Source organism: Lithobates pipiens, unplaced genomic scaffold, assembly GCF_037356315.1.
Source record: "Lithobates pipiens isolate NorthernLeopardFrog02 unplaced genomic scaffold, aLitPip1_a1.2 Scaffold_18, whole genome shotgun sequence".
In the NCBI taxonomy this organism is placed as follows: domain Eukaryota; kingdom Metazoa; phylum Chordata; class Amphibia; order Anura; family Ranidae; genus Lithobates; species Lithobates pipiens.
Genome location: NW_027507758.1, coordinates 123,434,211 through 123,450,887, shown reverse-complemented (window position 1 = coordinate 123,450,887; position 16,677 = coordinate 123,434,211). Strand labels below are relative to the sequence as shown.

Here is a 16,677-nt window from a genome sequence, read left to right as displayed (position 1 = left end):
TAGCTGACTTTTTGGTACCGGAACTACCACTACTTGTTCCACCAGTTCCTGAATCCCTACTAATAGGGCTTTCTTTTTTAGTGCATCCCTGGGTGGATAAGTTACCATAAACATCAACGGGGGCTTGGATGAGAATTCTAGGCAGTAGCCTTCTCTGATAAGTTGAGCAATGTACAGGCTGAGATTTCCTCCCACTGGAAAATGAAATGAGACAGCCTGCCCCCACCATGATCCTAGAATCATTTGGCATCTTTGGTCCATGAGCCTGGAGAGGGGAAGAGCAAATGACCTTTTTGCCTACCTCTGCCAAACCCCCACCTCCTACTGGATTCCTTCTTTGCTTCCCCCCCCCCCCCCCCCCCCGATTTTGTCCAGGAGGTGCCACGAAAAAAAAATTCCTGCATTTTTCCCCCCACTTTGTCTTGACAGGAAATTTCTTCCCTTTCTCGGACCAGAACCTTTTCCAGGCCTGGACAAAACAGCAAGGACCCTTCAAAAGAAAGACCACACAGTTTATTCTATGAAGTGAGATTGCCTTCCTAAGCTTTAACTCAGATTGCCCTCCTTGCCGAATAAGGGCACCCGTTTTATCTGAGGCGTTTACCGATTCATCAGCCCCATCTGCCAGGAAGGCTACAGCCTTCCCTATAACCGAAAGGGAATCCAGCACTTCCTGAGATTTATTTACCTCTGAAATGTGTTTTGTAAGTCTCTAGCCAGAAGTATGAATTCCTTGCAACGCTGGGGCCATGTTGGAGGAACTGATGTCCCACGTTTTCTTCAACCGGGACTCTGACTTATGGTCCATGGCGTTCCTGATGCTGCCTGTATCCTCAAAAGGAGAGGTCAGACCCTTTAGTCACTTGGGATAGGGTGGCATCCAGCTCAGGGACTTTTAGTAATTTTTCCACACCTTTGGTCTGCCCAAACTCCTTTTAGGAACATCCCACTCTTGAAGAATTAGATTCTTCAAAGACTGACGTAAAAGGAATACCTTTGACTATTTAACCAGCCCCCTATAAGTCTCATTTTGTGCTGAGGTTTCTTTAGTTGGTTCAGGGATCTCTTCAGTGGCATAAATAGCTTGAAGGAGTCCTTCCAAGTCATCCAGACCAAAGGAGATGTCCGTTTAACCTGGTCCCTTACGCCTCACTATCCAGATCAACCTTTTCCCCTGAGATGGGTTTAGATTTTGCCTGATTTTCTTCATCCTATATTACTTCCCCTAGACAAAAGTTCAAAGTACAAACACACATGCTCGGAAGCAAGGACGAGTCAGAAGCAGTCAGTCAGTCTTGTAAACTAGCGTTCGTAATGCAGAACATTCGTAACGTGGCAAAATTATGAAATCTCAAAATGCAGCGCACATTCTCTTTAATGGGATAATAATGAAGCTGCTTTGCTGGCGATACGGATGGCATTATTGCAAACAAATTTTCAAAGGCTTTTTTTTCTAGTGATAAAGATGATTATGCTTTTTTTTTTTTTTTATACAAGTTACCACGACACAAAATATCATGTATTGTTTAAGATCAAAGATATAACTTTGTGATCCTTGTTAATGTTACATTGTATTTTTTAAAATGTAACTATCTACTCCCAAACTGTCATTTGAAGTACAACACATGTATTACAACATAGGTAATTATTCTCCACATTTTTTTTTATTGTGCATTAAAAAAGGAAAACAAAATACAATGACATGCTATCTGCCAATAGAACTTAACCAAAAAGTGCATTCTATGCATCCAAAAATCTACCAAATCAAATCCTTATTCAACCAAAAAAAATAAAAGCCTAATGCATACGTGCTGCTTCTTAATATAGGGGGGTCAAGAATGCCAAGAGCAGGTGAAAGCAGGGGTCTGTCATCAGGAGATAATTCTGAAAAACATCTGGATTATTCTCCTAGAGCTCCCACAGCAAAGGCATATGACAATTGGTCATGATTAATAAAGCAACCCATTTTTGGTCCAAGAAATCCTCCTCCTGTTCCTGGACTGGACTTGGGTAAAAGCAATAGCTCCAAGGCCAATAATAAATATGTTATCTCCTCTGATACCGCAACATGGCTGGTTGACGAATGGCTGTTCAGAAACTAAATGAAAAGTGAGAAATGAAAAGTGCGTAACACCCAAACTTCTACTAACACAGAATTAGCAGGAGCGCAAAGGGTGGCGGCTGGCAATTTAACATTCTCTTTTGGTCTCGTAGTACATCTAGTACGTCACTATGTTCGTGTTTGTTGACAGACAATTGTGTACCATTTATATGCAAGACAAAATCCAGGCAGACGTCTTCAGACAACAGTCGAGGTTTTGTCTGCGGAAAATCTGATTGCGTGTACAAGGCTTTAGACAAGCTCAGTGGCGCTAGATCTAGCGGCTGTAGAGGGTGGTTTTGTCAGAGAGCTCCTGGGTTCCACTTGGGGACTCTGCAAAAGAGGAAAACATCCAACCTTCCTCGTCCATGAGGTGGGTTCCAGCAGTCTTGGTGCTCCTTGCAGCTCTCGAGCCGTTCACCTTCTGCCACACCGGTCCAGCGTCTTCTCCGAGCTTTGACCCTCTTCTAGGTTGGGCCGTGCTTGCTCTGCCTCTTCCCTGCTCTGGCTGAAATTTCCGGTTTCAGAGCAAGGAGGAGGATTGCATCGATTCCTCCCCGTCAATACTTGCATCATCCAGCCAGTCCTTCGCAGCATGGAGCTCTCTGCATGCAGGAAAGGAAAAGGAAAAGAGCCAAGCTGCTGGGCAACACAGTGGCAGCACAGTTGTGTAGTGGTTAGCACCCTCACCTAGCAGTAAGAAGGGTCGCTGGTTCGAATCCCAACCACTACACTACCTGCCTGGAGTTTGCATGTTCTCCCTGTGCCTGCGTGGGTTTCCTGGGGGTACTCTGGTTTCCTCCCACAATCCAAAGACATGCAGGTAGGTTAATTGGCTTGTGGGCTCCTTGAGGGTAGGGACCGACATGAGTGTGCAATGTACAGGGATAGGGACAATTGTAGACGCTCACTCAGGTTGAACTGGATGGACTGGTGTCTTTATTCAACCTATGAAACTATGAGTAGTGTACACTGGCGGTGGATCGCAACTCTATGCCCAAACCGACTGTACAGCAAAATGAGGCGACCTGCGACAAGCACGAGGCGTGCGGCCCTCACCTTGCGTTCCTAACCTGCCTCACAGGGGTACCATCCGACTCTTGGTCTTCTGGTCAGAAAAAAGAAAAAAAACGTTTCACTGTGGGGAGAAACATAATCCATACTGAGGGACAAGGGGAAGGGTAGGGCCCTTTTAAGCAGCTGTAAAAGGATTGTGTTTCTTGTAGGGAGGAGCCTCTCATCTCAGGTGTTGCTGTCCTGGAAGGGGAGGAGAAGAAAAGTAACATTCATGATATTTGCTATACAGCAGCTTAGACACTTACTCTTTACAGAGCTCTCGATCCCCAGGAAAAGACTGTGGACTAACATGGGCGAGTGTAATGAATTCATTTCTTTCCAAATTTCCCACAAGGACACGGATTTTGGATTCTACCAAACCAAACCTACAAATAAATGAAAGAACTCTTCATACATCTTAAAATGATTCATCTAAACAATTTTTAAAGCAAATTACTTATTTTATTGCTCAGACTAGCTAAACAAATTTAGCTTGCCCCCTTATAACACTACCTATCCCATTCTCCTAAAAAGGTAGCAGAAACACAATGCCCATCATTGGTGTACTCACTCCAAATACCTAGGCACACACACAACTCAAAATGACCCCCTTTGTTTAGGGAAATACGCTCCCTCACAAATCAGTCAAATGTCTATGACATCTTTTTATAGTAGGATTAACATACTAAAAATGTCCATCTTACTGAAGTTGGTGTATCTTTGAGACCCTGCCAGTCGCTGTACCCAAATCCCAATTACACTCTACAGTGTCGCCTTCTTAACTTTATCTGGCGTAATAAAAGACCTAGAATAGGAAGAGCTGTTCTTTTATCCCATAGAACTAGAGGGGAGCTTAGTTGCCACAGATTATCTAGCCTCCCACCTAAGGCAGATTTGATCATGGACGGTTAGGATTCCAGGTAACAAAGGAATACTGCGTTTGTGTAAAAAAGCTCAATCAATTGCAATAGTGAATAAAAAAGCAACAATGCAGTGTGAGATATGACACAAAGATAATTGAAGAAAAAGTTGTGCTAATTGTGTATAAAAAATAAAAATAAATAAAAAAAAAGTTCAACAAGTGATCCGAATGGTCAAATTCAATCAAAAATAGGTGATGCAGTTAACAGCAAAAAGGTATCCAGTGAATCCTCCACCAAGTGACATCACCAACATTTAGTCAAGATGTGCTCTTACCCACATGGTGGACCCTCTAATTATGGAAGGGCAATTTCGCTTAGGATATATCTGCTACTATGATATCCAAAAGGAATATAATGTAGGCAGTCCACGTCACTCCAGCCATTCCTCCCGCACTAGGAATGAATGACCTCCGATAGTGTAAAACCTTTGAGGTATTTGCACAGCCAACAACCAAGGACATTGGAGTGCATAAAAATTAAAAAGCTGCAGTAAACCTAAAAAGGTTAAATAAAAAAGTAAAAAATAAAATATAAAAATAAAAAAAAATGTGGTAGTCTCAAGGCGAACGCTCGCCAGGATGAAAACAAAATGGATCTATATTTAAAAAAAGTTACATACCACACAGCTTGAATGTGGACTGGGACGTTAATCGTTTTGTGAACAACTCATGAGTTTTATCCTGTTTGCCAGAATTAATTTAAAACCTTTAGTCATCTTTCTGTGGAAAATTTAGATTGTGCAAGATTAGAATAATTGCATCAATGACCATGCCTTGTTTTTCTCAGATTTTTTGTATTTTAAATATATACTTTAATTTTAGTTTTATGCAGTGTCCCTTCGGTTATTTCTCACTTCGGGGGAACACTATGGCCATTTTTACCCTCTTGAAAGTGGGAGAGTCTGACCATTTAAAACGTTTTCCTTCTTGCTGCTTTAGATGGGAGCGGGAACTTCCCTTCTATGATGAGATATCACACCTTAATGTGATGTTGAGGCTTGGATCAATGTTTTTTGAACAAACCACGGAAATTGTCGGACTCAAAACGAGTCTTGGCTTCTATTGTATAAGCCTGCGTGTGAAAAACGAGGCTTGGGTCGGATAGCTTTGTATTTATTGCGGTGACAGGAAGTGTTTCCTATGCCCGGGAAGAAGTCCTATCATGACGAACCCGGTTGAGCTAGGAAACACTACCTACTTCACTGCAATTTTTTTTAGCTTTGTGAACTTTAACCTCATGTTTGCTTCAGCTTTTTAATTTTTTGCACTTGAATGTCCTTGGTTGTTGGATGTGCAAATACCTCAAAGGTTTTACACTATCGGAGGTCTTTTTGTTTTATAAAATTTTTGGGTACTACTGGGCTGCCATGATGGTGCATTTCTAGTGCAGGAGGAATGGCTGAAGACACGTGGACTGCATGCATTATACTCCTTTGGACACCATAGTAGCAGATATATCCTAAGCAAAATTATTAGCTAACCTTCCATAATTAGAGGCTCCACCATGTGGTTAAGAGCACATCTTGACTAAACGTTGGCAACGTCACTTGGGAGGAATTTACTAGATACCATTTGCTGTGAACTGCATCACCTTTTTTTGATTGAATTTGACCATTTGGATCACTTGGACTTTTGTTTATATCTATATTTTCTAAACACAATTAACAGCTTTTTTTTGGTTCATCCCAGGAAACTGCTGGGCAGAAATTGAGGCAGTTATTCTCAATTCAGCTCCTTTATTAAACTCCACTGATATGACATCCAAATTGATACCACATACTAACCTACTGAACCCTATGATTTTTACAAGAAATATATGGCATGAGTACTTTCACTTCAACACAAGCATGCCCTTATTTGACAAAGGTCTTCTATAATCCTGTCATGCCTGGCAGCACGTCATACTCAAATCATGCCTTGGGCACAAGGAGGAATTTTTCAATTTACGTCATTTAAAAAAGGGGAAAATAACCACGTAATGGCAGCTGCATATCGGACACTTTTTGGTATCACATCTTGCCTTTTAGAATGCCTGCTCTTCTTCCTAGTCATTGCTGTAGGGCCCTGAAGATGCTAAACAAACAGCAACTTTCTGAAGTTGCCATTTGTACAGGACTAGGCATGCACCCCAGGGGCCCGGTTTGAGAGGTAAAGATTGGCAATTACTCATTTACACATTAAGCCCTTGTGTAGGGTTGATTATGCAACCTCTGCATACCAATATGTTCAGGATTTTCAGGGGGCTCTGAAGTACAAGGGAAGTGGACAGGCATACTGAATGGTGGCCTTCTTGAATCTTGCATTTTTTTTGTCCGGTTTAGACTGCTGCTGAAGAGAATTCCCTTAAAAGCATTAAAGTCTGCCTTGTGATTTTTACCTACAGGTAAGCCTATAATAAAATGAATATCACCTAAACACTGTTTAAAGATATTCCCTCTTTTGGCAGCCAGCAATATCACCAATATGTGCGCTCTGAAAGAATGGCATACCCATACTGTTCCTTTAGAGCGCTTTGCTGTGGCTGTGACTCGCGTAGTCATTGTGGCTTAGCCATTCAAGTTGCTGGAGCCCGCAAACTCGGAAAGACCAGGTGAAGATGGAAGCCCTGTCAGTGGTGACAACGCACTGCTGGAGGACTTCATTCTAAAAAGTAAAGTATTTATTTAAAAATCCACTGCAAGGCAATGGCATATGCACTAGAATCACATACTAGCACATCATGCCATTGCCAAGCAATTTATTTATTTTTTCATTTAAATGTCTACTGCTGCTTTAACTAAGCACTCACTGTTTTGCTGTCCCAGTGGAGTTACATAAAGCTCCGAAAACCTTACAAAAGTTCTAACCCCCGCACAAAAAAGGGGAAGGAGAATGGTTTAGTGCTTGTTGTAGATTGCATTTCCTTGACATCCCATCACCAGTACAATTGGGAAATGTCCTCTACAAGGAAGCAGTAATATAAGCATGGCCAAGGTTCTGACATTTACCGATTTGTACCTTCAAGGTAAATGGTCATTGTATACTACAAAACGAGCCATCTGTAGGCTCCAGTAAGTGCAAACAGCGCTTCAGTGCCTAAAGTATAAAAGTGGTGTTGCGCTCCTTAATTAGCTATATCAATAAATATGTGAAGTACACAGTGTACAAAAAATTAAAAGTGAATATTCCTACAAATGCTTAACTATAAACACATAATTTAACATCCAAAAAGGTGCATTAGATAAAGTGCATTTAGGTGCCAGGGTAGATATATAATGTATCCAAAGTGCACAGATTGCAGTGATAACAGGATCTACAGCGTGACTAAGAACACTCGATAATGTAATATCCAAAAGGTGCAACAAAGAAAAAAAAAAATATATATATAGCAATAAAAATATAAAAAAATATAAAAAATATAATAAAAAATATTATATAAAGTATATTCCACAGTCCGTATTGAATCATGCACTGAAAGAAATCCACTCTGTGTGCAAATATCTGATAATCCCGTGAGTGAATCGTTATTCCATAGGTGATAGCGTGCAAGGTGTCCACACACTGGTAGCAATGGCTACCTTACCTTACTGCTGTAAGGTAACAGCATATATCCTTTTGAGCAGATGGTAGATGTAAACAACAATGGGTGCCCCCCTCTCTAGGTCCTCAGTCACAGGTAGCATATACATCCATAGGAGAAGAGAAAGTGCCAATAGTGAAGTATGTAATACAATCCGAACTTTATTTTTAAAAAGGACACAGTCCAGGGTACTCACATTTTAGCATAAACCATAAATGCAAAAAAACTTTACACGAAGCGACAGCATCAAACGAACGAGCAGGTAGTGTGTACTACGACCGTCACTTCCGGTATCCTCCTAGTCCAATCCTACGCGTATCGTCACTTGGACATGTGACTTCATCAGGGAATAAACTATAGGAGGAAGCTGCCCCTTAAATACCGGGTACAGATCGCGGCCATTTTCTTGTAGCCCGCTAACTACTATAATTGCATTTGAATGGCAAACACCTTCGGCCATCTTGCTGTAGTCCGAAGGTGTCGTAGTACACACTACCTGCTCGTTCGTTTGATGTATATGCTACCTGTGACTGAGGACCTAGAGAGGGGGGCACCCATTGTTGTTTACATCTACCATCTGCTCAAAAGGATATATGCTGTTACCTTACAGCAGTAAGGTAAGGTAGCCATTGCTACCAGTGTGTGGACACCTTGCACCCTATCACCTATGGAATAACGATTCACTCACGGGATTATCAGATATTTGCACACAGAGTGGATTTCTTTCAGTGCATGATTCAATACGGACTGTGGAATATACTTTATATAATATTTTTTATTATATTTTTTATATTTTTTTATATTTTTATTGCTATATATATATATTTTTTTTTTTCTTTGTTGCACCTTTTGGATATTACATTATCGAGTGTTCTTAGTCACGCTGTAGATCCTGTTATCACTGCAATCTGTGCACTTTGGATACATTATATATCTACCCTGGCACCTAAATGCACTTTATCTAATGCACCTTTTGGATGTTAAATTATGTGTTTATAGTTAAGCATTTGTAGGAATATTCACTTTTAATTTTTTGTACACTGTGTACTTCACATATTTATTGATATAGCTAATTAAGGAGCGCAACACCACTTTTATACTTTTGGTTTTTACTCACTCGGGAGGGTTTGAACCCCTGTCGGTGCTTTGCTGCAACCATAATCCTTTTTGTTTTTTTATAAATTTTGTGTACTTACCTTTTTTCTATAATTACTGTGGCGCGAGGGTAATCTTTCTTTACATATAGCGCTTCAGTGCCTGCCTACACTCACATAAAGCAAGGATGTGCGTTTACAGAGGCCAGAATATAATCATTGAAATAACAAAACAAATGAAAAATGACATACCATTCAAGATGGTGCTCTTCTGAAGCTGTGGTGGCAATCAGAACAATGTAATGCCTAAGCAAGAAAAAACAAAAAAAAAAAAAAACATAAATACTCATATCCATGTACAGTGGTTTATTTACATACTTGTGTAGAAGACCCTGGAACATTCTAGAATAGCTGAATATTCCCCAACCAGATAAACTCTAGTAACAGCACCCAGTTAAAGCAGAAGTTTCTGTGAATTAGGGGGCTCAGTTGATGGGCTCCTGTTAGCATCAGGTTTTGCATTTGAATACAGGTCTACAAAAATGAGAAACCCACTTGATGCAGGTCAGGAGGAGGCCAACTGCACAATTCAAACTCTGTGGGATCCCAAGCAGCATCATAAACTGATGTCAAACTGATGCCATGAACAGTGGCCCTAAAGCAGCTGCAGGACCATAACAGACAGGGATACATAGGACATAAAGAATTGGAATACAGCTAGCAACAAATCACTCTGAGAGGGGTTCTTTAATGAACGAATTAATGCAAGACTCTGCAGACACCAGTATTGTAGCTTTCCCTTAGCAGCTGCTGTAAGATGCAGCCATTTAAAATTGAACAGGAACTGCAGTCTGCTCACATAATTTGTAATAAAAAAAAAAAAAATAATAATAATAATAATAATAATAATAATAATCTTTGCCATTCTGAAGCTTCCCACCAACCACTTTGCATATTTTATAAATACTGGGATTCTGTACCTGCCAAATATGCTGCAGAAATCTCCCTTCACCGAGTCTGGCTGCATTTTAACTGTGGGCAGCTGAAGCTGCTGCCTTGTTAACTTCCTGTATACACACACACACACACACACACACACACACACCTCCAGCTCTCATTGGCCCTCCCTGGCAAACTTTCAGGGGAGTGAGAGCTGTGCATGATGTCATAAGCCTAGGCATTTTACCAGACAAGAAACAGGAAGTGGGCTGTATAAGGTATTTAGTGTAAAAAAAAAAATAAATAAAAAAAAAGTTTTACTATCCAAAGTAAGGGCAGAGGCTTCAATAGATGGAAAGTTGAAAAATAAAAAATGACTGAAGTTCCACTTTAAGGTTTGGTTCACACTGCTGCGGTGTGAATTACATTCATTTGAGTGTGATTGCGATGCAAATTCATAGTGCTAATTGTGTGTCAAGTCTGATTCTAATGCGGATGTGATGTTAATTGAAGTCTATGGAGCCGAATTTGCACCACTCTGGATCAAACTCCCACCGGATCCTTTTTTTGTACCTGCGTCAGAATTACACCACATTGATGTTATCGGCTTTTATTGAAAACAATATGGTTTCAGATGAAATGCAAATCTATGTATTTGGAATGGAACAGTGTGAACCGGGCCTTAAACTGGAAAATAAAGTAACGCGAATCAGTTACTAAAGACAACTCAATTGCTTAGTCTAAAAGTTGAAGAAAGGTTTTGCCAACAGGTGTCAGAGATTCAGAAAGATGCTTTGTACGACTTCTCTACATCATACCAGTAGGTGATGCACCTGGAAAAATCTCTCAATTAGTCATAACCAGCATGACTTACTTGTATTTTTGAAAAAAGTTGGGTGGTTCAAACAGTTTCATCCAGTCTGCTTTGCCTTGAAGGATTTCATAAGTGACAGCAAGACCTTTAAAAGATAAAATCCATAATCTGTTTCTTTTCACCATTTGTCATTTTAGTCAAGGGTCAATAAAATACAAAATCAGGTAACTGATCCAATCTGAAGTGATACACGCAAACATATTTTATCTCTCTCTATAATCATACCATGCCTGAACTCCTCCATCATAACAGCACGCGTTGAGGTAGAGGTGTTAAATGTAGAGTTCTGCTGAGGATATGCAGGAGTAATTATAGGCATAAGGTGATAGCGGTCAGCTGGGTTTACCTAAAATATAAAAGAAAAAAACACAAACCCACACGTTAAAACAATACATTCGTTTTGTTAGGGAAATCTTACATAGATGGGGAGATTCAAATGGAACATTTTAGCCTTCTGCTGTGAACTCAAAATTTTGGCAATGTTTATAGTACATTAGCACTTAAAAGTGATAGTTTTTGTGTTTAAAATCTGCTGACAGGGAGGCTTTTTTATTTATAACAGAAGAGACCCTAGAGCAGTGATGGCGAACCTTGGCACCCCAGATGTTTTGGAACTACATTTCCCATGATGCTCCACTACACTGCAGAGTGCATGAGCATCATGGGATATGTAGTTCCAAAACATCTGGGGTGCCAAGGTTCGCCATCACTGCCCTAGAGGTCCGTCAGCGGGTAATCAGAGCCATAAAAGCGCAGCTCAGATCACATTTACGGCCTGCTCTGTGTGCTGCAGCGACGTAACTCCCGCGTGCATGCACGGATGTGAAGTCACTGCAGCCCAACCACTCAAGTGGCCATAGATAAGAAAGCTGAATGGAAATGCCAGGGAAGCCGTGACAGTGCTCCACTGGAGGGCTCAGTTTGCACAGTATTTGATGCATACTAGTACATTATGACTTAAATCTGCAGGGAGACCAGCTTTTTTTATTTTAACCACTACAATACAGGGCACTTTCGCCCCCTTCCTTCCCAGCCCAATTTTCAGCTTTCATCGCTCTCGCACTTTCAATGACAATTGCACGGTCATGCTACACTGTACCCAAATTAAATTTTTATAATTTTGTTCGCACAAATAGAGCTTTATTTTGGTAGTATTTATTCACGACTCCGGTTTATTTTTTTGCGATAAGCGGAAAATTTGGAAAAAAAAAACAATATTTTCTTTTTTCTATTTTAAAAGAAATCCAATAAAATCAAATTTTGTCATAAATTTAAGCCAAAATGTATTCTGCTACATGTTTTTGGTAAAAAAATTCCGTTAAGTGTATAATAATTGGTTTGTGTGATCACGGACATATGTACGCAAATGATCACGGACATGTGTGCAGATAATCATTGGAACATGTGATTTTAGTGGGACATATGTGGGGGACATGTGTTTTTTTATTTGGTGACATGTGTGTTTATACTGTGTGGTGTGTTTACACTGTGTGGTGATTTGGGTTTACACTAGACTGGTGATCAGTTAGTAAAAAGCTGTAAAAACCGCTCATACTCACTGATCACCAGCCGGCTGCAGCGATCTGCTCTCCTCAGCGATGACTTCTGTGTGAGGAGAGGAGGAGCCGATTGCCTAGCAACCGGCTGTTTAAATCACATGACGGCTGTGATTGGACATGGCCGTCATGTGATCAGGAGGGCCAATCACAGAGCCCTCCTGCCGATCCGAGATGCGCCGTGTCCGGGTGACACGAGCACATCGGGATCGCGCCGCTGCGCGGGCAATCCCCCTCCTTCTGAAGGACGTTCCTGAACGTCCTATCAGAAGTAGACGGCTTCCACCCGGCCGTATATGTGCATTGGCCGGGTGGGAAGTGGTTAAGAACTGGACTTTACTACTGCTTTATTGGATTATTCCAACAGCTGTATAGTGTGAGGGCCTGCCTTAGCAATGCTTTATTTGTATCAAATTAGGAACTTGGCTTATACGGACGTTGGCATATCCAAAATATTGTACAGATTGGAACACGTGTGCCTCGCTTTAATAGGAAAAATACGACCATTGCTGGCCTCCTGAAAATACTAGCAGCCTGGCTTCAATATTACCGAGTCACAGACCTGAGGGCATAACATGGCCTCAGACAGATATGCTAAAGGTGTTTCTGCCAGCTTAAAGCTGTTGTGAAGCCCGATTTTTTAATATTTTTATTAAAATTAACATGCAAAAAAGGTACTACACAGAGCAGCCTCCATCTTGTTTTCCTGGGATCCTCCACGGCCAGTACTCTCCAATCCTCCTTTTCTCCGAGAGCCACAACAGCATGTCGCTTGCTCCATAGACATACACAGGGTGGCTTGGCTCGGTCTCCTGCTCCCTCCTCAAAAGGACTTGATTAACAGCAGGAGCCTATGGCTCTCATTGCCTCTGTGTCCTACAAATAGGAACAGAGCAGTGCTGCTGCAAACGGACACAGCACTGAATTGAAGAGGATCCAGGTAAGTATTTGAGGAAGGGAGGGGGTGGGAAGGCGACTCGGGGGAGCTGATCACGCAATTTTTTACCTTAATGCAGAGAGGGCATTAAGGTAAAGAAAACCTTAAAGGGGTTGTAAACCCTGATGGTTTTTCACCTTTATGCATGAAGGTGAAAAACCTTCCGTAGTGCTGTGCAGTGCCACCCCCCCCCCCCCCCATTTTACTTACCAGAACGTGGTCATCCTCTGGCCGGGAACGAGCACACCAATGGCTCCCACTGCTGTCAATCAAACCAATGACATGGCGATGATTCCTGCATTCTGTGTGAATGGACACAGATTCAGGACTGCGCCTGCATGGGTGTCCTCATTAGGAGAGCCTTCTCCAACTTGGACACTCAATGTGGAGAGGAACCACCAGCGCTGCCGAGGGACCCCAGAAGAAGCAGATCGGGGCCACTCTGCAAAACTAACTGCACAGTGGAGGCAAGCATTAGCCAAAAAAAAATAAAAACACAAAGGGTTTACAACCCCTTTAAGATTTTAGAGCCACTTTGACACTCAACATACAATTAAAGGCTAACTGGAGTTGACAGCAGATTAGGGCCAGATATCAACAGCGCAGAATTCAATTCCAGTTCTAAAACCAGACTCTTCAATAAATATTAAACTCAAAAAACAGTGTACACAAATCTGGTCATTAGAAAAAAACGGTCTATTAATCAAATTTATTTTTTGTCTTAGGCTTGTCAACAGCTGGAATAGTGGATATTAAATATTACATACTCTTGGATCCCAAACTGGTAAATTCAAATGGCTTTCTTCTGGATGCTTCAGTAACACTGGATTAGGCCATTCCCTGTAGGGATATGGAAATGCGTCATTAGAGAATATTTGTGGCTTCAGTGAAAATATTCTGAGTACTTAATTTAACACTCACCATTTAGAAAAGACAAGAAAAAACTTGTGGACAAGAGTGGATGCTGCAGCATTTGGGTACAACTGGCAAGTCCTCGCTACCAACATTGCCCATGAAACACCACCAAGAAATCCCAATATGTTTGAATAAATGCCACGCTCTTAAAACAAAAAGAAAGATCACTTTCAAACTCCATTGTCAAAAAAAAAAAAAAAAGGGGGGGGGGGGTTTAGCCCTATGAAGAAAAGCAGTGACATCTAATTGTCATTAGATGCAATTGCTACCTTTGGGCCATCGCTAATGCTTTGAATCGTACAGTGTGGTATAGCATTTTCCATTTAGAGCTGGTTCACAACACAATGCATTTCCCATGCAGCATTCAAAACTCACTGGGTGTGCAATCTGCTGCAGGTGTCAATATATTCTTAACACCTCAAATGAAAAGTAGTGTATGCACCATTTGTCAGCCTTGGGGGGGGGGGGGGGGGGGGTCTGATTAAGGAGGTGGTCAATAGGTGCCGAGATCGCACCTTCATAACCTGGCTGAGGGTTATAAATTTATAACTCCCATGCTGTCAAAAATAAAAACACACAACAAAGCTAGACTACTACACTACAGCAAACACCTGGTTAGCTGATCCTTAACAGATAGAGGAGGTAAAAAGAATGAATATTGGTGTTTGCACTGTGAAATTACTAAGTGAATAAAGTGCTAGTGCAATGAGAGGGTATAGACAGTAACAAATTGCTGGGTGCTAAAATACCAAGTGAAGATAAAAATGATTCCTATAAGCAATGAACAGCCATAATCATTAGTGAAATCTTAAATCATAAAAATCAATAGAATATACAAATTGTGAATAAAAATGTAAAATAAAAAACGTCAAAGTCCAATGTGAGTTTCTGAACAAAGTGTCTTGAATGTATAAATGAAATCCCCCCCCCCCCCCCCCCCCAAAAAAACTAAATAAATAAAAAAAAAAAAAAAAAAAAAAAAAACACTTGCATTTAAATGCCCATTAATGCAGCATTGCAAGTGTCATTTGCAGCCTTTTCAGTGTCTTTGCCAGCTTGCCATTTAAAAAATGGTGCCGTCGAGATACAGAGCGGATGTCCTGTGTATCACGGTGGCGCTCGGTGGCTTTCCGAGAGCGGAACGAAAATAGCCGAAAGTTGCCAATCGGCGGGGGATCGGCATACAACATTCACCCACGATTATCCAGATTTTAAGGGGAAAAAAATAAAGTGTTATACGCCAATATGGTAATTCAAAAGTAATGGATCACTCACTCCACCGTGAAAAAAAGATGGTGTCTGGTCAGTCCTCAGTGATGACACCTGTGTGTGTACACAAGCCTCACCCTACTGCCGTATTTGGCATTTTAGCACCCAGCAATTTGTTCCTGTCTATAGCCCTTCATTGCACTTTATTCACTTAGTTATTTCACAGCACAAACACCAATATTTATTCTTCATAAACTGGCTGTTATTGTCAAGGACAGATTCTCTGTGTGCCGAGATGATCAGCAGAGAACATGTTCTTCGCTAATCATCTCAATTTCATAAACCGCTAATGATCTGAGATGAGATCATTCACAGGCGATTTCATAATACTCAATCATCTCACATCATGCACAATTTGGTAGCTAGATACATATAGGATTATACTCAACCACCAACTTAAAAAAGCCAAACTTACTCTTTGCCCACAACTTGATAGCTCTCAGGGTTATTCTGAAATTGTTTCTGTTTGGCACTAAATGCAAAATTTCATCTGTAACTCTGCAACCTGGGAAAAAATAAATAAATAAACAACCCATTCAAGCTGAATGACATTCACACACACCCCTTAAAAATGAGAGGCATTTTCTTATAGTATCACATGTGGAATGTCCAAAGCCTCAAATTATTAATGCAAAATGCTGATATATCAATGTTAAAGTAAAACTAAAGGCTCATATATGGCAGTCTAAATGCAATATTGTACAGGCTTCATAAACTTAAAACACACTTCCCTGACTGAGCAAATTGCTCCTTCATTTGTGTCACACACCACCCCCCCTCCCACGCACTGCAGATCAGTGGAAGGGTTTTAGCTCCAGGCACTGCTGCCAATTCAGAAAGCAATGGGCAGAAGTAGGTGTGGCCAGGTGCCAATTAACAAGCTACAGGCTTGTGAAACAGGGACCATGCCAATAGCCATATACCCTGCAACATTTTCTTGTCCCACTGTATTACAAGTGGGCACAGCCTACTTTTATTGTGGCAACTCTGCTCTGAATTCAAAAATAGTGCAGGATCACTGGAAGGATCAGAAGGTATTTGTGGGACTTTGCAGAGGGCTCAAGAGAAAACCGTAAAGAGCACATACACTTATGATTACATAAACTGCATCACTTTTTTCTAAATGGGAGGCCATCGATTGTAAGCGCCAAGCAGGGTTCTCCGATTCCTCCTGTATGGAAATTTTACTGTCTGCCCTCGTATTGTAAAGTGCTGCCCAAACGGTTGGCGCTATATAAATCCTGTATAAAATTTTTATTATATAGGATTTATATAGCACTAACATTTTGTGCACTGCTTTACAATGCAGAGGGGGGACAGAAATTACAATACAGAAAGGACATGAGGGCCCTGCTTATAGAGCTTAGATAATTTTTCTAGACTATAAATTTTAGGGGGTTATCAGTGCATCTGTGCCAGAAGTCTGGCACAGAAAACCTGGGCAGACTGGCAGTA

At 41.0% G+C, this 16,677-nt stretch overlaps 1 protein-coding gene across 1 annotated transcript in view; it reads right to left on the bottom strand.

The window, feature by feature from the left end:
* The window catches only part of PAPOLG (poly(A) polymerase gamma), a 68,565-nt gene that overhangs the window by 19,610 nt on the left and 32,278 nt on the right, over positions 1-16,677 (bottom strand). The window contains exons 8-14 of the mRNA XM_077486059.1: positions 15,638-15,727; positions 13,960-14,098; positions 13,806-13,878; positions 10,771-10,891; positions 10,546-10,630; positions 8,985-9,038; positions 3,424-3,543 (exon numbers count right to left, since the gene is read on the bottom strand). Of these exons, the coding sequence (XP_077342185.1) occupies positions 3,424-3,543; positions 8,985-9,038; positions 10,546-10,630; positions 10,771-10,891; positions 13,806-13,878; positions 13,960-14,098; positions 15,638-15,727 (682 nt within the window). The remainder of the gene's footprint in view (positions 1-3,423; positions 3,544-8,984; positions 9,039-10,545; positions 10,631-10,770; positions 10,892-13,805; positions 13,879-13,959; positions 14,099-15,637; positions 15,728-16,677) is intronic.